Consider the following 23,642-nt stretch of genomic DNA (forward strand, 5'->3'; position numbering starts at 1 on the left):
AATTTGTATACTTAACGCCTGGGTGAAATTCGAATTGAAAGCTGAAAGTACATACCAATTTTATGTCTTATCATAATGACGGGCTCCCATGCGCGTGATTTTTCAAACAGATACGGTTCTTCTTCTAAGGTCTATGAGCAAGAGGTCGATGACGCCTTAACGAGCCACAGATGGATTTATTTGTTTAAATAAACAATCACTAAAAGAAAGCGATCAAGAAATGCAATAGACTCTAAGGTCATTCGAAATAAATAACTGAGATAGATTGTGTAAAATGGATAGTAGTTGAGATTATAGATTGTTCAAATCATAAGCACTGAGGACAAAATTTTTCATCGCACCTGTCTTTTATCGTAATAAAATTAATTCAGAAGTGCTCTTTAATTTCGCTGAATTGATTATACATGGTATCTTATGCAGTTTGACCAAATCTAGTAGTAATATTTATTGCCCTATTAGATCGTTAAGTCTATTAGGTCATTTCTTCTTAGTTAGATATTAAGGGTAAGAGGTAAGCGGGTTAGAAATGCTTGCTAGTTAATCGATAAGTCTTACTTTGAAAAACCGCGAGGTTACAACGCACGATATATTAGAAATGAAAAAAACTAGAAGACGTATATACTTGATTACACCAAAACGATCTTTCTGTACTCAACAAGAACAAAAAGCTTAATTTTCCTCTGTAGCTACACAGATCGCTGTTATTATGTAAAAATCGTTATGCCCTACAGCTAATGTTTCGCGTTCGGCCCTACTACCACTAGACACTATTTTGGAGAGCCCGCGGCCCTTCTGTCAACTCGAGACGACTACAACTATCGAATCCTGTTGCTTCCCACCCTCGGGTGCCTGAAGTGCATTATAGCTTTCAGCTCTGGCATCTTCTCAATCAGTACTACAATAACAGTTGTGAGGCGCGTGCATTCAACCCTGCAGCTTCGCAACCTCAGCATATGTATCTTCCCCTTTGTTCCACCGAAACGCTACTGTTTTACGTAGGCATTGTTTCAGACAACTGACTTCTCCTGTCAGGTTGATGGCCTATCTCCAACATAGACCACTTCACATTTTTTTTTTCACATTTAAGCTAAATTATGACGCACATTAGACCGAAACTTGGCTTACAAACTTGCCAAAAACCTAGCAGGCACACAGGCACACTGTTTCTTCACCTCCGCGGGGACATTTTTATATTACCACCAGCAATACAAAGCAGACGACATTTGTTACCTTACCTACTTCCATCAAAACAGACATCCGCCGACCGTTAAGCCTCCTAGGACACAGCCACCAAAAACTGGCTCGGTTCTTGTAGGGGTACGTAGGAGTAATTCCTAGTGTAACGATACAGTCCGCCGCGTTATGCAGTGCATTTGCAATAACAATACAAGACTTGCACACATAGAGATAGTCACGAAATTGTTTTCGTCCCGTTTCTCGCTACCAAAAGACTAAAAACGGAAAACCAATTTCCTGCTGTTGCTACTGCTTGTTGGCTCGCTCGTATATAGAACAATATCGCTACAATCAAACCTCTTGGGGTGTTGTTCTTCTCCACGTTGCTGTTGTGTCTGCTTCAGCAGTGTGTCCGGTTGTTCTGCTGAAGACTTATGATTTTTTTTTTAGATCCGACAGCAACAATAGAGGACTAGTCCGGAGTGTTGATTTATTTTGTCATTTCGCCAGTTCACTTTTGCTCTTCCTGTGAAGACGAGAGAGATTAAACGGCTGTTCATTTCGCCGTCATTTGTCATTGCATTAATAGCCTACAGATAGCAGTGGTCGTAGTTAAACCGATGCAAGCTGCTGATAAGTTCGTTCGTGTATTTGTGTGCTGATTTCGGTGTCTGAGTGAAAAGACAAGCAGCCAACTATAGGCTACGGCACGAGCGATTGAATTCGTAGCCTATAGATACTTGTTAGTTGCTCTGGAGTGACGTTTCTCTACCGTGTTCGCTATACCAAGAAAAACATGCCTGTCATTACAGTAAGCAACAAAGCAGACTTCGACAGCCAAATGAACACTGCCGGCAACCGGTTGGTCATTGTTGATTTCACCGCCAGTTGGTAAGTAAATAAAAGAGATTTCAGTGACAGCAGCGGCACTTGCTGCTGCCATTACGAAAAACTCTAAAGGGGGTACAGTTCGACCCGAAACGCAAGAATTTCTAGGAATCGGTAACTTATTTGACAAAGCATAGTCTACTTGATTTCTTTGCGTTATATGCGCGATTTCTCAGCGTTAATGCAGAATTCAGTGAGGCGGGAAATCATAGTAAGAAGTTATACGTAGTAGTGGATTGATAGCTTTATCATTGTATTTCTCTGCTGTGTAAGAATTACGCATCAATAGGAACTGCTACTGTTGTTGGTGTTGCTGCAGTTGATATAGAGTTGTGCTGCAGCATTCAGTTTATCAGTGTATGAGAGTATTGCTGAAACTTATTCCACAATAAGGTTGAAATAGTTGACGCCAATTATGTACACACGTGCCGACAGTATCCACATATACCCAAAGTACTGAGTAAAAGTTTGTAGTGATCCGTTCAATAAAGTATTAGAATAGTGGCGATATGTATACAGCGACAGAATTTTGAGGCCAAGGTTTCCTCATTAGTAAAGACGAGTTCTGGCGTATGACATAACAACACGCGACATCTGTGTCGATCAGGACCAACAAACAGGGAGAAAAACTAGATATAATACTAATAGAAAAAAAATGAAGCAAAATGTTGTCAAATAGTCTTGACTTTGGTTGTCAACAACTAGAAAAAGCAACATGAAAATTGGACTTCGTATTTATCTACAATTTCCGATTAATTCAATTTTTTTCTCCATATGATCTGTCCCGAACATGTTTTGAATATAGGTGCGGTGTTGTTGAGGCTGATGAGTACCTGACCTGAGAACTCTGTCGCAGTATCCGTTCATTCCAACGAATTTTCTGAAATTTAACATGTTATGTGGAGTTAGCAGCATCTATGAGCATGTAGACCAATAAGACATTACAGTAGATCCTAAATATATAGTCAGAATATAATTAGTTATACTTAGTTGATATGCACTTGCTTTGTAGAAATGCATATTTGTTGTCTAGATGATTTTTCAACCATGAATTCAATTTTTTTAACGTGAGAAACTCGTTTTTCTTTCAGGTGTGCCCCTTGTCAACGAATTGCGCCTCATTTTGCTACGCTTTCGAATACGTATGCAGCTGATGCGGTGTTTCTTAAGGTAGGTATCTCATGCAATTTTATTTATTATATATATATATATATATATATATATATATATATACGATTCCGATGGATTTTGAAATTGAACACATTTCGAAGTCATTGAGCTAAAATGATGATTCTTTAATACGTGTTGGAAATTCCCGCCTTTATTTTTTTTACACACTTATCTCAGTTTTTTGGGCAGCTTCCAGATAGCCATGTACCTACCATTAACGTTCTGACATATGATTTCTCTATCTATGGCTTCTCAAAGTAAACTGATAATGGGATACGCTTCCCAACCAATTACTTTTTCTAGGGCATACAAAGTTCCATAATTACACGAGCCAAAATATTATTTGCTCAATCCAAAGGGCAGTTGAATATGGTGTGCCGCTGTCATCAAATAACCAGACTGCATGCTTTCGATTACTGTGCTAACGGTCCCTAAGTCCCTCGCAGAACTCGAGATAGCAGGCTGCATATTGTTTCATTCTCGACGAGCATATTATTATATCAGAAGCAAGCTCTAGTATTCTTCTCGATACTGCTGAACTCGATTTCTCTCTAGGGCGACGCCAGTCTCTTATTTGGGCTTTTTCTGACTGGCAGTAAAGATTGAACCATGCTTCGTCGGTGCTAACCGTATGCTCCAGGCGAGTTTCTTTTTAATTATAGTTCCGCAAGTTGCACGTGGAATGCACCACATGGATTTTCAACTGACTTGGAGTAAATTCACGGGGACCCATTTCTTTGCTTAGTTTCAAGCTCTGCTTTCGCGAAAACCTGCCTTGATTGTGGTAATGCGTCCTTGTTCTTCGGGTTTCAACACTGGTTAGCTCCCCGAAGGTTTTAGTACTGTAACGTCTGTTCTTGAAACACGTGCATCATGCACGTACTATTTAGGTTAAGGCTTCTTCGCCTAATGTTTTCATCGGTTTTTAATGAATTTCCGCAGTGCTGTGGCCTTCAACGAATAAAAGCATGGCCACCTAGTGTTAATTTTCGAAAAAAAATTTTCTCTAAACTCACTTCTCCTGAAGTAAACTCAACTGGTTTTCACTCACAAGTTTCTAGTAGACTATATACAAACCAAGTTTCGTGTAGTTCAAAGATTATTCCATTTCAAAGTCTGCCGGATTTTTTGCAAGAACCTTGTATATTAGTTGGTTGCAGTCTATATAGTGAAGCCCATCGGCGACAGATATCCCACTTCAGAAACAGTATTTTTTCGGAAAAAAAATGCATGATCATCATTATAAATGTTCTTATATGCCCTTTTTGATTTTCGACCCGATTTTCGACGATTGAATTTTCGACTTCTCCAGTTAAACACTTATTGTGAAGCTTACACTCTAACCTGCCGAAATATTGTTTGAATCCTTTGAAAACCGCATAATAGTTGATAACGTTATCGACCGTTGACTTCCTAAATTCATAGCCTTAGAAGAGATTTACTGGTCGAGAGAACATTTCATAAAAGTTGATCCTTTCATACATTTCGAAAATGAACCTCTTACCATGGGCCATATTGTATTTAGTTCTATTTTAAAAACAATTGGCTTTCTACAAGTACCACGAGTATCCGATAAAGGAATACTTACAATGACAAACAGCTTACTAACGAATCTCTCAAATTGTTAAGAAAACCCTATGTGTTTATTACATGTTTACAGCGCATGTAGATATTTTGATATATTTAGGTGTTTTTTCGTCATTTAGAATTTTTCAAAGGGCTAGAATTTTGGTTCATTACTGGTTTTTGTTCAATAATATAATTATCATGATATTCAAGACACAGATTGATGATCCCGGAGGCACCCTCGTGCGCTCCTGTTTTTTTCCTATTATACTCTTACAGGTTGATATTGACGAAGCTCGCGAAGTTGCCCAACAGTACAATGTCACTGCTGTTCCAACATTTATCTTCTTCCGCGGAGGGGAACGACTTTTTAACATGCGGGGATGCAATCCTACTACGTTGGAAACCAAAATTACGGAACTCCTCAGTCGGTGCCCTGAAGTCGAGCGTGTAATTATCCTTACTAGTATGGCTTCTGAATATAATGAAGTTATAATCAAAATTTAGCTAACAAAATACTGTCCGCTGCCATAAATTGCCTATAGTTTTCACTTTTAATTTTACCTGTTCCTGTCGTGTGTTATTTATTGAAATAGATACAAACCCACGGAGACTTAGCGCCATTCATTGCTAAACAGAATTCGGAGTGCCTCAACGAGAGCGACAACTTCAACTTGGCAGCGCTCCTCGAGGGAAAAGCCCACCTCGAATCCGACTGCGATGAGCAGTTACTAATAAGCATCGGCAAGTTGCTCTACTACTTCACAGCATTATGTTTTCGAAATATTTGCGACCCGTGAACATGAAAAGTCAATATGAAATTGAAACCTCACTTTTACCATCTTTCACATTAGGTTAAAATATACATTCGTAGATGTCTGTACACATATTGATGCTGAACATATCTTTGTTATATCGGACAATAGACATGTTTAAGAAGTTTGTCACCGCAGCGTAGTCGATCATATAATAATGCATAAATAATTTGTTGGGAAGAAGAATTGGTTAGGCTCAGCTCATCTGAAGCTTAATAAAATGTACATATGAGCAGTCATTGTATAAGTATTTGTTAGCATTACTTCAAAGCAACTGATGTGCAATTTCGATATCAGTCAATTCTATTGCTTATGTTCTAATTACTCGCGTAATTTGTTCACTTTCATGATTTTAAATGGCAATGCCGTCTTCCTGTAGGATTCCAACAACCAGTAAAGCTGCATTCGTTTCGTATGACTGGACCAAGCAATGCGGCAAAGACTGTCTGTATCTTCATCAATCAACCGCACACACTTGATTTCGATTCAGCGTCATCAATGAAACCCGTTCAGGTTCTCGAACTCAGCCCGAAAGACGCCGAAAAGGATGCCATTGTCGAGTTAAAGTTCGTCAAATTCCAAAACGTTTCAAATCTACAATTGTTCATTAAGGATAACCAGGACGGGTCAGAGGTGACTCGTATTGACAAGCTACAGTTCTTCGGCTCAGCATTATCCTCCACGAATATGAGCGACTTCAAGCGCGTAACCGGCAAAAAGGGCGAAGCCCATTAAAGAGCTGAACTCGTTGACTGGTAATGATTTCTTACCTAGTTGCGCCGGCGAAGCAAATTATTACCAATTGGTCGTAACGTTCTACCTGTCTAAACGCACGATACATAACAAACCTACACAAGATTAGCTTTGTTACATTAAGGTTGGCCATGTCACTGCAAGATCAAGCCCTGCCTGCAATCCTCCTGGTGGGTGTGCGGAACGCCCAACAAAGGTCATCTGGTGGCCAAAGGAACGGTGCACTGTTAGTGACCTTATCCTGAATAGCAAAAGCGAAAAGCGATTCTCTATTGGGACATGTTGGATACACAAACAAACATACACATGTTTTTCTTGTTATTACGGGCTGGAAAAGAGAGGGTAGTTAAAGGAACAAAGAAGATTGGGTTGAATCTGATTTTTAATCCATCGAAAAACAATAAATATAATGCTCACTAGTTCGAATGTGGACGTCGTTGCAATACGTCCATGGGTTCGATGTAAGGCAAAGAATGTAACAAAAGAGAACATAAATAACAACCCATAGGAAATAATCGATATATAGATAAATTTATAGTGGACGAATAAATACAGACATACGAGAGATACAAGTGGATGAAAATATATATAAACGAGTAAATTGATCTTTTTCAAATACAGCAGTATACGGAGACTAAGAAAGTACCGAAGGAGATTTAGTAATAATTGCAATATAATATACATTTGTTAGTAAAGAAGATGGAAACAAATGTCAACCGATAATTATGAATAATATGTAAGACTATATTTAATTGGAGAGTTTCAAACACAAAACGTTTTTAGGAAAAGTGCAAAACGTTCCGTACAAGATGTGAAGTTTTGGAAAACTATGTGGCAGATCATTGTTCACAAAACCGACTGACTTCTGAAAGTAACAATCTGATAATAGAGAACTGCAAAATAGCTGACCTGCATCTTATGTGAAGATGTCGATGTTTTCGATCAGAGTACCTAAGATCAAGGCAGAGGTTGAAAAATGGAGACGCCAGAAAAACATGCGAAAATAAAGTTATTTCAGATGCAAAACGTGTTTTAGATATGTGCTCTTTAATTCTTTGCCTTAAATAGTGCGTATAATATAACTTATCCGTCGACGCCTTCCCGTCTTAAACAATTGAGATTGTTATTGTGATGTAGACAGTATTTTCTTGTCATACGCAACAACATTTGTGCTTTCTTGCGAGTCAATTTGCGTTTAAATGCTTTTCGCGTCTCTCTTCAACCTATTCATAACCCATTTGCTGTACTGCAGCTAGTAAGCGTAAATATCTTGTAAACAAATACATAACGAGTATTTATATTTTCAGCTTACCTAACTAGGAAAAGTCGAAGAAAACAGTGTTTGGTATTTTTAATTCCAACAATGATTTTATTGCATCAGTCGTTCGTGCAACTTGCCTTAACATGAGTATTACTTTAAAGTGGAGAATTCCTCGCTCTAGCAGTTTCTCAACAATTAGTTTATTAATCAGCTAACTCGTTTTAATTCCCTGATCATGGTGGCGGCGAAAATTTCCATCTGCTTTTGTCTACTGACTGCACTGTTTATATTCTACGTACTAATACAATAATACCGCCATATACAAATTAGCTATGTGTAGAACAATTATATCGAGAATCAAAGTTTCATTCCGCCGCATCTCTGCCCAGGTACTTCACGGTCACTCTCCACGATTATGTTCCACAATATAATTTCAGACAAAAAAAAATTAACAGTGGGCTACTCGCAGTGTTTTCACTTTTTGTATTCATTAGCACTTGCATCAATAATAGGTTTGACGTAATCAGATATAATCTATCGAGAATTGTTCTAGCCTTGTTTTTCTAAGCACATTAGATTGGTCTGCTGTTATTCTATGCCCAATACTGTGCCACAGATCCGTAGTATTCGAGCATACTGCTATTACAGTCATACTGAGAACATGTGGTGGATAAATTAAAGCGTCCAGCATTTGTTTCATGTCAAACTCTTTATTTTATACTATATTTAAACACACCGTAACATTTTTTGATAGCACACACTCAAAATTATTGTCATCTCATGATTATTTAAGCGAACTTCCACTTCGTCATTCTAAACACCAAAACTGTCTAACGATCATGTGACGATTCATTAATCTTTTATTGACTAATATATATACATATAAAGTACTAATGTGAAGCGGATAATATTGAACAGCAATGTAGAAGCTTGGGAGCTTATTTCAACGCCGTTAATACTCCATCAATAATTTGTCGGGTAGTTCACTCAATGCTAAACAATAGTATCCAAGTCAGAGCAAACCAAGAGTAAAAAGTAATCAATTGACACCTGCAACGTCTTTTTATCGTCACAGAAATCAGTAAACAAACTCAGAACTCGAAAGTGGTGTATAGGTTCAAGCAGAATTTCTCAACAATTTAAACTCGTTTACTAGCTGACAATTCCCTGATCAGCATAATAGAGAAAATTTCGATCTGCTTAGTCCTACTGGCCACATTGTTTACATATAATATTACAATACGTCTTGACGATATCGACATCTACAGATGCCAATTATTTGTGAAGTAGTTTATTGAAAACCTAAGCTTCATCGTGTCGCATCTCTGCTTATGTACTTCTTGGTTATGCTCCACAATTAAATTTTATAAAAAAAAAAATACGACAATGCACTACCCGTTAACTTCACTCAATTCACAGCAATAATGTGCCTTAAGTAATCAAACATCGATCTATACAGAATTGTTCTAATTTTTTTGTTTTGTCTACTTGACCACATTAGATCGGTCTGTCGTTATCATCTGCCTGGCTTTATGACATAGATCCGTACCCGAACGCGACTTTCTTATAGTCATACTAAGAACATGTGTTGGAACATATATGTTTCATGTGTCCAGCATTTGTTTTATGTCAAACCTTTTTATTTTCTACTAATGTTTAAACACACGCAACATCTATATATAGGGTTAATATCTACATTTGCAATAACGTGTTCTTGTTTCGAAAAATAATTACCTGATGATATTGAACAATCGCCGTCGCCATTGGTGGTTTAATTAGATAGTGAAAGCCACGTCACACTAGTGTGACGTGCCCGCAAAAAACAATCTGCTTTGTTTTTTTTTGCTTTTTTTTCGAAATAACTTTCTAGCCGGCCATATACCGCACAAACACAGCAGCACGTCCAGTTATATTTAATAGCAGCGGCGACTGCTTACCAGGTTGGCGGTGTAATAGCGATTCGTTCTGACGGCGCTGCCATTCAATTATTTTTCTACTGGAATGCCTCCGGAGGTAGTTTGTTATTTTGTTCAAGTATCCGAAATACGTCGTAAGCTGCTTCTGGATTCCAGTTATGTTGCGCAAGACAGTCGATCGAAAAGCGGCGATTCATTTTCGTCACTTCCATGAACTTTATGATAATCTCCTCATTGGAGCCGGGAACTGTTGGAGTCGGCAATGGAACAGCTGCAGAACCAACTACAGCTGCCGGTGATGGTGGCCGAGATGGAGGCGAAGGTTCCTGATAGGCACGGGACTATTGAAAGGAAACAATAGAAGAAACAGAAGTCATGTCATCTCGAATATCTTATTCAGGTCGTACAAATCTGGAGAACGTACATGTCACACTCGCTACAGATCTTGTGAGAGATCCCGCAAAGTTTGATTTTCACAGAAAAACTAACATCCAACTTATTCTAGCCTAGGGTGGACACTAATTTATACGTTTCATTAGATTCGCAGGGTATGGCTGATCTTTGTAAAAGACCAGTTATACTCTGGGGCTTCTATGAATAGAGCTCACTTCAGAGAAAAGAATTCCTTTTGATTTTGCACATAGGTACTGAACGTTTACCATGTTTTAAGTACGAACCTGTTTATCGGTGGCAACAGTAATAAACCATCCGTCGTTTACAATTGCCAACCCGGCTCCTTGGGGTATCACGGTGAACGTTCTCTGAAAACTGCGAAGATTGGATAGGAATCCACCATCTGGCCGCTTTTCCCGAAATACCCCGTTTACGTTGAAAATCATTAGGGTAGGCTCGACAAAAGCCACATCTACAACGAATGACGCTGGGTCGTGTTGTGTTTTAGCAAAGTTTTTCAGGTATTCGAGAATATTGATCCGACCCTGGTGCAACAGACGCCGTTTCAAGTCTGAGGAAAAATTAAACGATACGTGCACTTAGTCTATGACATCCATAACAATTCATATAGCCTCACTGGTACTAGGTTATCCTTAGTCTGTTGTCACGAATGCATTGCGTCACACTAGGCAGTAGATTTGACGGCTTGTGGATGGGCTCAATAGCAATGTACCGGCTAAACATTACGTATAAAAAGCCGTTGTTGCACTGTATTGCTGCAATACGCTCAAAATCTCAAGTCATTACATATTTACCTTGGTCGTGCTGCATTCGTAGAAAGTTGCGGCTGTCTCCCTTGTAGTCAAGCTTTTCTCTATCTTTTCTTGCTCTTGAATTACATAAAGTAGTGGACGATAATGAAAAGAGAGCAGCTTCATGATACGCATCGATCAGAGGTGACCTATCGTCACTATCAAACACCGTGAAGAATTGCTCAACAAAGCCAACAACCAGCGGCCGCGTTGCATCCGCGGGTAAATGGCTTGGCTGTAAAAGGATGAACCAAAAGACGTCAGTTTTATTCTAGCATAACTAGTATACAGAACAATTCCAAACAGTAAGTTTGTGTGAAAAGCTTTTTAGTTCCTGAAGAATTTTTTTTTAAAAAATTGTCTTCTATTGTGCACCTAACGAATAGAGACCGCGCATGATGTGGCCTCATGGGATTAGTTATCCGAGCTAATCTTCATTTCTTCTAGGACATTTGGGTATCAAGCTAATTTAAGCAAGAATAAAATATGTATTTACAAGAGAGCGCGGTACTGCAATCTTCTCTTCTTGGAGGTCGAACACAATCGGGGGCGGTAGTTGCTTCTGGTCCTGAAAAAAAAATAGGAAACCACATTCAGTAGCTACATTCAACCTTTCATGCAGCATAGCTTTTTGTACAAATGTATCTTTGTGAAATGTACTGTCAAAAATATAAAAAAAAGGTAAACATTTTACTATGTCATCGGAGACATTCTTTGTATGAAACGATACTTACCAAAACGACAACGCGAGGAAACCGATCCCGGACGGCACTGCAAGTTAATCACGAACCGTAAGCTGATTGTTCAACAAATGAAGACTCTTCCATCCTCCTTTTACTTTCTCTTTTTTAAATTCGCCAACGCTTCAATTAGATTATTCCACGACGTCTTGACGAGGTGGACAGCCCTCCGCGAAGGACAAAAGAACATTAGGTGATCACACAGAGAAACATTAGATATGGGTGGTCGAATTTCATGAAGCCACTTTCGACCACACGAGTGTTTCTCGTTAAGCCGAATGGTTTGCGCGTAAACGCCAAACACGAACTTGAGCTACCAGGTCGGTTTTGTATCTCATATGAAAGTGAATCGATGTTCTATAAAACAAAAATCATTACCTAATTAACCGATGCAAGCTTTTATACCTACTATGTCTTGCATAAAATCGTAAATTGTCCAAGAGACTTGATAAGAATGATAAAATAAAATATAGCGTTTTTCTAAGAAGCGCCTAATTTACGTACCAGGTGCGTATAAACCATTAGGAACAATTTAACTTTTTCGGTAAGATTTTTGTATTTTTATTTGAAAAAAAAAGAATTTTTCGCTATTAAAAGGCTTTCCCTTCTTTTCACGTAGTTGGTCATTTCCAGCCGCGAGCTCAGAGGCCCTCCAAATTCCGGTTTATGGCACATATAAATATGCACTAATATTTACTGTTATCTCCAATCGCAACCTGCGCTAAAGAGAATTTTTAAAGACCTTTTTTTCTGATGAAATACCTGTGCATTCAGGCTGAACGTTGTTAAGGACAACAAAGTCTAAAACAGCCAATGTGTTTAATTTTAAAACTCGGCACTCTACACCCATGCCACCACCGGTTGCCAAGTAGAGACCTGCTTATCTTAAAAGAATAACAAACAGCTCTGTCTAATGGTACATGTCCATTAACGAATTTTTGTAGCTGCTTAATTTTTTTTTGAACCCCCAATTTTTTAAGGACCAGGTCTTAACGCAAACTATTTTTTCCAGCGTTGAAAAATGTCGTGAACTTCTTTTATCAATCGCAGTCAACCTTTTTTTTAGTTGTGTGTTTTAAATCGTGTTCCAATCATTCTCAGCAACCTATTCCCAGTAGTCAACACCGTCGCTTTCGATCCCAGCCACTCGACGTTCCTTCGACCCGCACGCTTTCTGTATGAGCACCCCGCGCCACACCAGGTGTCTGTTCTCCACCACTTCAAGGGCGCAGGTAATACCCGTACCTGCGAGAAGTACGGAAACACCCACTCATCTGCCTCCTTATTGCTGCAACCAGCGAGACCCGCTGGCTACAACGGCATCAGAAGCACAGGGTTCCAACCCCGAAAAGCAACGGCAGATTAGGTAGCCTGGTCATCACACGAGGTCCTTACTGCCTCTCGTCAACCATTCTGGAGTTACGGGGACGTCTGTGAATCGACTGTCTGGCCTTGGGAAAGCCCAAGGCTTGTAAGGAAAACAGTTGGACAGTACCATTCCACTCAGTCCCCTCCCTCCCAATTATTTTATATTAGTGCCGACGTCTTGGAACCCTCAGGGACGTGAAAGCGATTAGCCGACGTCAATATTAGATCACTTCGAAAAGCAATCCTGGGTTAACTGGGAATAATTGCAAGGAATGGCTGGAGCATACGTACGTGGCCCTTTTAGCTTCAGTGAAATCGCAGCTTTACGAGACAGGTTTACGGAAAAAGGAATAATATGACAGTTTTTTGTGGTAACAGCTGAATTAGGTCTGCGCTCGGCTTTTACCGGGTGCTTTGATCGATGTAGACAGTGCAAGCTCAGGCAACTAGATTCATTTGTTTATTAGAAGATGACAAAACAAAACAAAATTCTGATTTAGTTACTACATTGTTCAGAAGTACCTTAAAACCGGTTCAGCAGGAATGCGAGGATTCTCACAAAATATATTAGGAAGGAAAATGGCCAAACAGCCCGTTCTGTTGGGAATAACTTTAGTGCAGCGCCGCGACGATATGGAGCAACATAAGGCAAGAATGTAAATAACAGATATACAGGTCCATTGAAATACACAAACAAGTGCGTCAATGAGATCACAGCTGTCAATAACACAACCAAAGATTTCAAGCAAACTGCAACGGATGGTAAGGTATACTAGCAGACTGGAATAAACAAAAGTGAGGAACTAATTTCTGAAAATCGTTCCAAGGAATGTAGGGAGAGACTGTACTTTTTGGGCTATTATGGTATTTGTAACAGTGGAGCACATAGATAACCGTGTTTACCCAATTGAACCTATCAGGGACTGGGTGAGGATACTCATGCATGTATTGGTCTCACAGTGGATGAAACACAATATAGTCGAAAGAGCGAGCAGGCAGGTGTGGTTGGGCGTCGCTCCTTCGAAAGTCGGAAGCTCTCTGCAATAAATTCTGTCAAAAGTTCGCGAAACAAACGTTTGCCTAAACGATGCTCTACGCAATTAAATTCTGCCAAGAGCTCGCTAAACAAACGTTTGCCTACGCTATGTATTAACAAATATTTACGCATATACTTAAGTCACTCAAAGAGAAATTTCACCATAATTTAGGGCTACGAATTCGCTGTTAATATTTTTTTTACAATTCTAAACGATTTAAATGAAATTTGCTTATTACAACACTATTTTTAATGAGACAAAAGGTTTTTATGAGATCCGCTTATGGGTCTACTTAAAGGAATGGCGAAGCCGATTGTTATTCTTTCTAATTTATTTTACCAGAGAAAATCAACTGCGCTTGTAACACGATTATGTTTGTCTACGTTTAGTTACAACAATCTTTTCAATGTCTTTGCCAGTAAAACTAAACAGCTAATTGTCTATGCCTATATGTTATCTACTATCAAGGATTGAAGGCATAGGGTCTCTGATCAAGCCGCCGCGAGGACAAACCAGCCTTTTTTCAGTCGTTGGAGCTCACTATACGAAACTTGCACTTGTACAGCAATAGGCCTTATAAGCTTCTGTGCTCTATTACGTCAGAGTCTAAATGGCAGCAAGTATTTTGCTGCCATCATTATTGGAAAAACTCATGTGGCTACCCATGAGTTTTCTGCATCACCCATTGTCTGGCGGTACGTACGTAACATAAGCATCCTCCTCCTTGTATCGTTCGGTGAACGGGCAGCCAGCAAATGTAGCCACCGTTATGGGAAGACCTTTCAGCGCGTCCAGGTCTTTTACATTCCTGATCTGCAATTCACAGGATTGCAATTTAATCAGAAATTAATACTGTGCAGGATAAATTGTTAAACCATGCATCTGAAAAGGGTCAGCGTGACGCACGAATTACTACTTTGAGGTAGCGATTTGAAAAAACTATAGTCCAGTTCAGTTGACATACCTTATTCCCCGCAAGTTTCAGTGTCTTCAGTTCTTTACATTTAACCGCAAGTGGAGCTAGGCAGCTTATGTTGTACATCAAATTGTTCGAAAAATCAAGACCTTCCAGTTCGGGTATGTAATCGATAATGACCGTAACAACGAAGTTAGCTACATTCACCCGAGACAATGGCAAGAAGAGACCAGCTTCAACCAAGCTCGTGTCCGCTTCGAACTTCGATAGATTCAAGAACTTCGTGTTTATATCGTACCGATTCGACATGGCCACTAAAAGAGTCAAATAAAATAAATACTTAGATAATCCTGTTTTCCAAAAAAAATGTTTAGTCACGTTCCGACTTAATCATTAATTGAAGCCTGTCACTACTGCTTAAGTAAATAATGCCCTCTGCCATTACGACGAAATTTATACTTCTAATTTTTTAACGGATGTTCAATAATCATACGTTCCTTTGGAAAGCGCGACGCCTACTTTAACCTAATATATATATAATTATCAGGACTTCATGTAACTCTACGACAGACCAACTAGTCGTACGAAGAAAACTGGTTCTTTTCACCTGCTTTTTTTAAATTTGTGGGAAAATGTAGACGCAGTCAAGATCGGATTGTATTACCTACGTGAATTTCAAAGATAACGGAAAAAACAGTACATTCTACGATTAACGTCTTCACTTGTCAGTGAAAAGGGAATGGCATTTATAACCTTCATCCGGCGGCAACAACGTGAATTAAATAAGATTATTGCCGTAATAGTACTCTCACTGACTAAACTATTGATTTAGACAATACCTTTAATTGCATTCTCGGCAAATTCCGTGAGCGACACCTGAGGAAGGTCACAACTCCGAACGATAATATTCATTTTTGTTCCATCCTCAGTTGAAATCGTGCCGCTCAGTTTACGAAATTCCTGTGACACACGGTATGAGTTCACATAAAACGTGGCACACTGCTGGTCCGTGTGGAAGTTCATTGCACGAAACTGAACTGGACATTTTGCTGTGAGCTCTTTCAGAATGAAATCTTGCCCCCACCGACGACCACTAGGGATCAGTATGCGGAACCAGGGCTCACCTGAGCCACCGCGATCTGAAAAGAAAACGTTAAGTTCTCCGATGAGGACACTGATCAGCTAAGCAATGAACTGTATTAACAATACAGCCATCGCCCAGAAAAAAATCATTCATGACAAATGCAGAACACTAAGTCGAACGATATACATGAAATCTGTAAAGGTGCTGGCACCACATTGTGCTCATGTTTCCAGTATGAATAGGTTTATTTCGCGTTAGATTTCTTCGTTCGATGTGTTCATTACAACGTCGAAATTAAATAACCATCACTATTATCTACATATCACACCATGCATGTTTGTCTTACGAGAGCATACAGTAAACAAGAAATACTCACGCATCTGCATTGCACGATTGGAGTCGAAATTTTTCATAAATCTCGGCTTTATTCGATTGCCCTGCGGTTTTAGGCGGCTCACGATGGAAGAAAACCTGCTTCCTGAAGAACCATCGCCTCTGTTGAAGCTGGATCCACCGTGGCGGATACCATCTTTGTGTATTTGTACCCCATCCATAACAGCATCGCCATCTTCGTCGACGCCTGAAGTAAATACCAACACAGACTGTTTCTTCTTACGAATTTCGAATTAACTTTTGCTTTGTCTCTACTACCTTTATCCTGGCCAGCATCTCACATCGCCTATGGAATTTACTGTTGATGTCTTTTAGCCGAGATTTTATAATTCAACAGATGAATTGTATAGTCTCGAACAAAAATCAAAATAACGAGAGTACGACAAATACTAATTAAAATTTGTTGGTTCCGGCAGTTCTACAGAATCTTCCATTTAAACTACAATTTCTGCACTATTGATACTACTACTATAAATGAGTGAGGGTACTAGTGAGTGACATTAGGAATAAGATAAATTTGTAATACAAAAACACCCGTTATAAAAACATCCATCAAGTTGTAATGTTCAGCTAACTTACGTCTGCTTGCAGGGTATCGCGGCCCTTTTTTGTTGCGGCCGTATTTCTTCATCGTGCTGCAAACATTGTGTATATCCGTTAGGTATTAGGTGAAACGTTCAATTATTACATAACAGGTTAAAAATTGATCATTGTACCTAATTTCAAACGTTTTTACTAATAGAATCATTTACTTCAATACTTTTACCGAGTATATATACGCCTTTTGTTTCAAAACGAAACAAAGCAAACCGAAATTAAAATACTCCTACACGCATTCAGTAATTTCTCGATACTTCACCGCACTATTCGACGAGTTAAAAAATGTCATATGCCTTTATGAACGTTGAAATCTCATCTGCTGATATGCACACTCGATTTCTTAGACTCATTGCTTATTCTTTTCGCTGACCCATTGATCGTATGGCTTAGGTCTTATCGTTATGCAAAGTTCACACGACGAGTATTTCTATGATATATTGATTTGTACGTCTTAATTTGTGAGTGTATGGATCCACAGCGCACGACAACAACCATGCAATATATCGGAAATTTTGCAGCATTTTTTCATCTTGACATTCCCGCTACAGTAAATATCAATTTTGCTATAGCTTCTTATAGAGTTGTATAGTAAACGAACTTTTATAGTACTATGCTTATACAAAGAATCAGTATGGCAGCAAACACGTTGCTGCGTAAATAGCTAAGATAAAAGAAGTGACGGATAAACAACAACCGCAATCGCGCTTGAAAATATTAACAAAATACGAGGGAACAAACAACTGCTAATACATAGGCACCTAACAAAAACTGGCCTCATTAAACCAGCTGGCTCGCACGCATGTGCCCAACTTTTCTGCTGTTCGAGCTCTCAGGCAAACATTGTCCTGGGTACAGCTGAAGCTGAAACAACATATGACGTATTGATACCCGCTAATGCAAAGCGGTAATCGTATAGGCCTCGCAGACTGTTTAGTGTGTGGTGGTACCTGAATTTGTCCTTAGCGTCTTGTGGGCAAATGTGCACTCCGCCTGGTTTGATGCACCCAGCCTTTGTATTCTTTGAAACTCTCACGCAGACAATAACACACAATTACTGCTGCAGCTGCACCGACACGCGTCAAATTGATGGCCACTAGTGAAACACGACCGCACTCAATCAAAACCGCACAAAGAGAAGTTAGCCACGTAGACTGGATTATTCCAAGATGGCCGATTGGGTGGTTGGTGTGCAGTCGAATTTGGCGCGCTTCAACTGAAAGTAAGCAGTTGTAGTCTGCATAGCAGGCCGTGAACTATAAACAAGAAAATATTTAATTTTATTGAATCACAAATGTCATATAGTAAGAAAGAATATGAGAGGAAATGTGGGGCTACACTTTCCCAAAATTCGATAACTAACAATTTTGAAATTATTATTAACAATAGATATATATATATATATATATATATATCGATTGTTAATAGGCTTAGGCAGTTCATAAGCTTTCCTATAAATCAAAGTTAACTGTTCTACCATTTAGATCTTTTCCCATTTACGTTGGTGCCAATTGTTGAATATCTCTTAAAGCTTTCCGCAACTCCTTTGACTTTAACAGTTGATATAACACAATCATACATAACAAATGATAAAGCAAAATTAAAATAAAAAAATTATATAAATAAATAAAGGATAATTATAATGTGGTGATTTGTTGAATGGAAGTTATGCTTTTAGTTAGTCCTATCCTGATCGAAGTAGTAATGTATAGCACTTCACCAGCCATTGTCGGTTTTCTTTATTTCAAGTAACTATATTGTTCAGGCAACGTATATTTGATATAAGCCATTGTTGGTATTTTATGACAAATGTTACATTTAACACAATGTTGTTGTATCGCAATCATCTGAGAATCGGTACGATCTTAAATTTTCAGGTTTATTATTATTGTTGTCATTATCATTATTTCTAATTTACTCATGAGCATCAAAATTAACTGCACAAGAATTCTTAATGTTGCAGTACTTTTAGGCTGCAGCATTTACAAAAAAAAAGATATTTTTAGTGGAGTATAATCTTGTTACTCTTCTACCAAAAGGATCATGGCATTAAGAAAGACGGTTCGTACACTCGCAGCCCTCATGCTACGAGTAACTATGGCTAAAAAGCTAAAAAACAAAAGAAAGCCGGGACCGACGAAAGAGAATATTCTACTTGTCCGTGTGACTTTTATGCGTGGACGAGGTATAGGATACCGCATTTCACATTTTGACGAAATGCAAGACTCTGGATAGCACTAGCAAGCTTCTCTTATGCCAAGGCAAAAAGAGCTTGCCGATCCATAATACTATTAATACGAAGGCTCGGACTCATTCGGTTTCAAATTCATTATTCAAAAAGGAATTGAGAATTAGTGAAAGATAATGGCCTTAACAGATCCAAATCCGACTGTCAAGACCGAGCCCCACACTCGGCCCACATGCGATAGGCTTTACTTGTGGTGTCCAATCGTTGGTAAATAGTATTACTCAAACGCTCTTAAAAAAGCTCTATACTTATTTGTATTTCGCTTAACTTTTATAACAGTCGTATTGGAATTCTATATTCTCAAGGATAAATAGTGTTTTTCGTTAGTCAATTGAATAAAAATGAAGTGCGTATTTTCTTACTACGTGGGGAAAATGGGACGTATTGGAAACTTCCACCGTCTAAAAATTTCGTTACAAGAAGATAATTAGTGCCTACGAACGAGTTTTTTGTTGTTTCCACTGTGACCGTATTATAATCGATCATAGGACGTTGGTAGGGGTTCACATAATATTACTGGTAGGGGGCAGCAGTCAAGGTGGATAACAGAGCTCCTACTAAAGATGTCTTGACTCTTGTCGCACGACGAACTTATTCATGTAGATGATCAAGTCAGACACACGACCTCTGTTTGCTGCTTGACATGAGCCATGGTCATTGTAAATACTTAGTCCAGCTCCAAGCGCTTACCGGTAAGCTAATTTTTTGTGAGATTGACTAGTATTTTACCAGGGAGAAATGGCACAAGTCTTTCATTCGCTTTATTTTACCATCCATTTTTATTGTGACTATGTCTAATCTAATAATGTGCACTGGGTCTGTTTATTGATCTGTCACGATATTGCAACTTCTATGTAGGTCTTGGTCGTTTAATTACACTATGATGAGCTCTTTGTATTGGAGTTGGCAAATATTGATCTGTTTCCGTAATTGCTTCGAGTTTTACGTCCAGTATTGCGGTAGGCATTTCATCAGATGGCTGGCTTTCAGCATGAAACGAAGTCCGTCTATGCTTGGGTTTGAACCTAGACCCCTCAATGTGTCCCTAAAATTAGGATGTAAACATGATACCCTTTTAAGCTGTGACTGTTTAAAAGACACTATTTGTGATTAAGGAGTTATCTTGCAGCAAAGCTGGTGGTGGTGGCTGTAGGGTCGTCCTGAACAAACAACGCTCGTTACTTCCGAACCTTGGCTAAGATAAAGCACGATCTCGTAGTGTATCTGCTGCTCATCGAAGATTAAAGCGTTGGCAGTGTTAGTAGTAACAGTGTTTCGTTTCATTGATGATACCCTCTACTCGTCGCCTATTGGAACTATGGGTAAATTATTAGTGAAGAAAATGCCAAAGCAGAATAGCAGAACTCAACTGGCTTAGAAATGAACATTGATAATAACATACTTCGGACCGTTACAGCTCGACCTACTTGTAAATAAGCTGCTGCTGTTCCATTGCATATTTACCATATGTTAAATTTGGCTAAAGTTGAAAATTGTTCCCTAATTACTGTTCAGTATAATTATATTATATATTATCAGTATCATCAATAAACTTTGAGCTTTAAGAACTGTGATGACTGTACTATCACGGCAGTTTTTTCGACGATTTTTTTAGTAGTAACTTATATTTACTAGTTCTAAATATGTTCAAAGCGTTCCTAAATTTTAAGTTTTTAAAAAATTCTAAAAGAGATTGAATACAGTTTTTTTTTTCTTTCTTGACCATGACGTTGTTGTGTCATACTGTTCAATCTTACAGAGATCGATTTAAAGATTAGTACAGCTAAATTAAATGGCAAAAAGATAAAGTTGCAAACGTGATACCGCTGAATAGGAAAGGTATCGTACAGTTCGACGACACTCTACAAGAATCATGCTTGTTTATGACATCATCAATCCGAAAAAGTTATGAAAATATCGCATGTGGTTGAGGTTCATATAAACGCGATTTTAATAATAGAATGAAATCCTTAATGGAACCGCAACTTTCACAGCGCCTAATAGGTTCTATGTCGTCTATCATACGTTGCTAATGCAGGCACACTATGTGCATCTAGTGTTCCTAGACGTGATTTCAGTCATTATTGTACTAACATTAACGCTTATAGTAATGAAATTCACAGATGTATTCTGTAAACAGTGCCGGTGTACGCTTCATCCTAGCGCTTTTTCGATGAAGGGTTATAAAAAAAAATATTTTTCGATACACAGAACTGAATTCCACTATCAAATAATGATAATTGTGATGTTTGTTTAGTAGTAGAGCAGACACGAATATCGTTTGCATTTGAACCTAGGCATGCGCAGATTTGAATGGCTTAGTCGAAACCCAAATTACACTAGCTGTACGTTCTACCTGGTCTCTTCAGATCACTCGTAGTGAGCCACTTGCTTTGAAACCGCGCTAAAGACCGAAATCTGATGTAGACGAGTCAGCTGAAAGTAAACCCTTAAAGGCTGTCAAACAATTTCCATTGCTATCTTTTTTATGTACGCTTCGATAAAATCGTTGAACGAGGATTAGTCTGTCATGTGTTGTCCAATTTGTAGATGTGCTAATTAATCAAACTCTACTTCTGTAGTCCATAAATATCGTTAATAATTAGCTCCATGATCTGGAGCCTCTATACGCGCCGCGCTTTCACCTGCAATATGATATGCTAGGGACATTGGCGAGCTCGCTGATGAAGATATAGAAACACTGATAATTCGAAATAAATGCGAAGTGGAAGTTGCGCGAATAATCGGTTAAAACGAGACAAAAAGCAGTGGTACAGCAGTACAAGATCGACCCATCAGAGGCATCGGCTAAGATGAATATTAACATCATTCTAAGATGATAGGTAGCAGAGCTCGATAAAATACTTTCGATTTTGTGTATTTTCCTTGTAATGTAACTTAAGATTCGATTTCGTTTAGAACACGAAGAATCTAAGGTTAACTTAGTGTAATGGCGTAAAAGCTCTTCTCTTCAAGATAAGCTATCCAATTCAGTTTCGTTTCGGCTATTTTTAGGTTATTATTTCCTCCTTTCAAATTCATAGTTAGGTCAGCTGTCTTAAATTCCAAAACAGACACAAATACGGTGAGTTCACAGTATTTGGTGTTATATGAATGAGTTTCGGTCAAGGCAAGTCAGTTATTTCTGAATAGAAGGTATGTCCTAAATATTCTTCTTGCTAATGCGATCACTGACCCACCTCACCAACGATCTATGTTCAAGATCTAAATGAGTCAACAGCCTGCAATTTTTTCAAATGGTTACGTCGCCTTTCTTTTTCGCAGGAGTCTACTGCACCAGAGGCAAATGGAGCGCATTTAAACCTACATAAAAGCGTACTCCCTTGCAGAATTAAATATTGAAAGTGATTGTCATCAAAAATACATCTACAGGACAACAGATATCGGCAGTGACCTTTCTTCGTTGTTGCGAGCGTATATGACGACGTCGGACGACCTATGGGGATATCACTGGACTCGAATAAATCCGCTAATGCTAACATGGTGAACACATGTCGAAACGTGGCTGGCAAGGAGATAGTGTCTATCGGTCTCGTCAGTTCGAGAATACTGGCCATCACTATAGCACTAACAATATACCAGTGTTATTGTGTTGCGCACTAAATGTTGGAGGTCTTTGCATCGATTTCCATTCACATACTTATATATTCTTTGTTATTTAATTAAACTTATCATACAGTATGTTATAAGCAGGGGGTCCTAGCCTTCTCAGAAACAGATACGAAAGACTGATACCAAATGCCTAAGATGAGTTTTCGTTGATACTGACTATGCAAAAATGGGATGCAACTAAAATAATACTAATAAAGCTATAAATGAAAAAGACACAGATTACACTAGAATTATCCAATTTTCCTTTTCAGTGATTCGTAAGCAAGATTTGAATCAAACCAACAGAAATAAGTGAGATAACGATGTCAAATAAGTCTGATGGTAGAGTCGGCAATGCTGAAACCTGGCGTGACTGAACCTCCATCTGTAGGAAGGCAGATCTATGGTAGTTTCAAATTCGAGCTAATACAACTGTATAAACTTATGTTAACTAGGTATTAGCGGGACAACATCGACCTTCGATAAATATGTTGAGTCAACTTTTGCAATCAGTTAGACAATGTAGAGGCTGATGGCAAGCTTTACCTTATCAGAAGGTGTCAGCTGCCTTTGACAATGTGTGGTCTTTTGGTATAGGGGAAACAGAAGTACAACATTGTTAGTGTGCATTTTCCCTTTTAGCCTCAATAAGCTTTTGAAGTTTTACTGTTGTTCTTGTCGTTATTCAATCGACTACATTTTGTCATCATTCAGATGATTAACATAACAACTTACATGAGTTATCATTCGTTTTCATGCGTGGCAATAGCTTTAATCAATCGAAACGTGAACAGAACTAGTTAATACCTAAAAGGGCTAATGACAGAAGTTGCTAATAACGCCAGCGGTGCTCATGTCTTCCGATGTATCACGCATGCTTCTGTAATAAAAGCGATC

General features: G+C 38.7%; 3 protein-coding genes and 1 long non-coding RNA gene across 7 annotated transcripts in view; 2 read left to right on the forward strand and 2 right to left on the reverse strand.

Moving 5' to 3' along the window:
• LOC111250281 (uncharacterized) overlaps nt 1–1,260 on the reverse strand; it is a 24,519-nt gene extending 23,259 nt beyond the window's left edge. Inside the window, exon 1 of one of the 2 annotated variants that reach the window (XM_086987891.1) lies at nt 1,236–1,260. In XM_086987891.1, coding sequence (XP_086844017.1) covers nt 1,236–1,257 — 22 coding nt within the window. In that variant the 5' untranslated portion in view covers nt 1,258–1,260. Of the gene's footprint in view, nt 1–55; nt 822–1,235 lie in introns of those variants that run through there. The other variant, XM_086987892.1, reaches the window with a different exon arrangement.
• The window catches only part of Txl (Thioredoxin-like), a 7,600-nt gene extending 197 nt beyond the window's left edge, over nt 1–7,403 (forward strand). Inside the window, exons 1-5 of one of the 2 annotated variants that reach the window (XM_022805258.2) lie at nt 1,382–2,067; nt 3,156–3,234; nt 5,080–5,250; nt 5,397–5,544; nt 5,995–7,403. In XM_022805258.2, coding sequence (XP_022660993.1) covers nt 1,973–2,067; nt 3,156–3,234; nt 5,080–5,250; nt 5,397–5,544; nt 5,995–6,350 — 849 coding nt within the window. In that variant the 5' untranslated portion in view covers nt 1,382–1,972 and the 3' untranslated portion in view covers nt 6,351–7,403. Of the gene's footprint in view, nt 1–1,381; nt 2,068–3,155; nt 3,235–5,079; nt 5,251–5,396; nt 5,545–5,994 lie in introns of those variants that run through there. The other variant, XM_022805257.2, reaches the window with a different exon arrangement.
• Nucleotides 7,404–7,709: 306 nt separating this feature from the next.
• LOC111250278 (nuclear RNA export factor 1-like) lies at nt 7,710–18,063 on the reverse strand. Of its 2 annotated transcripts, none has more exons than XM_022805253.2 (11): nt 17,836–18,063; nt 16,868–16,923; nt 16,272–16,475; nt 15,651–15,950; nt 14,860–15,125; nt 14,599–14,708; nt 11,485–11,521; nt 11,247–11,318; nt 10,754–10,985; nt 10,223–10,509; nt 7,710–9,886 (listed from the first exon to the last, which is right to left on the reverse strand). In XM_022805253.2, exons 2-11 carry the CDS (start codon nt 16,917–16,919, stop codon nt 9,623–9,625), a joined length of 1,824 nt encoding a protein of 607 aa, XP_022660988.1. In that variant the 5' UTR covers nt 16,920–16,923; nt 17,836–18,063; the 3' UTR covers nt 7,710–9,622. The 2 variants fall into 2 exon arrangements, with proteins under 2 accessions (XP_022660988.1, XP_086843991.1); XM_086987865.1 differs by lacking the exon at nt 17,836–18,063 and adding an exon at nt 17,647–17,753.
• A 3,440-nt stretch (nt 18,064–21,503) lies between these two features.
• LOC147756056 (uncharacterized) lies at nt 21,504–22,983 on the forward strand. Its single transcript, XR_015326966.1, has 2 exons — nt 21,504–21,976; nt 22,419–22,983. It is a non-coding gene; the product is annotated as an uncharacterized LOC147756056 (long non-coding RNA).
• Nucleotides 22,984–23,642: the final 659 nt, after the last annotated feature.

Source organism: Varroa destructor, unplaced genomic scaffold (assembly GCF_002443255.2).
Source record: "Varroa destructor unplaced genomic scaffold, Vdes_3.0 BEIS01000004.1, whole genome shotgun sequence".
NCBI lineage: Eukaryota > Metazoa > Arthropoda > Arachnida > Mesostigmata > Varroidae > Varroa > Varroa destructor.

Coding starts and splice junctions, on each gene's coding strand:
- LOC111250278 (XM_086987865.1), bottom strand. CDS start 17,666: ATGAGGCCAGTTTTTGTTAG. Junction 15,951..16,271: donor CAATCGTGCAATGCAGATGC/GTGAGTATTTCT, acceptor TTTTCTTTTCAG/ATCGCGGTGGCTCAGGTGAG. Junction 9,887..10,222: donor CTGTTGCCACCGATAAACAG/GTTCGTACTTAA, acceptor TCCTTTCAATAG/TCCCGTGCCTATCAGGAACC.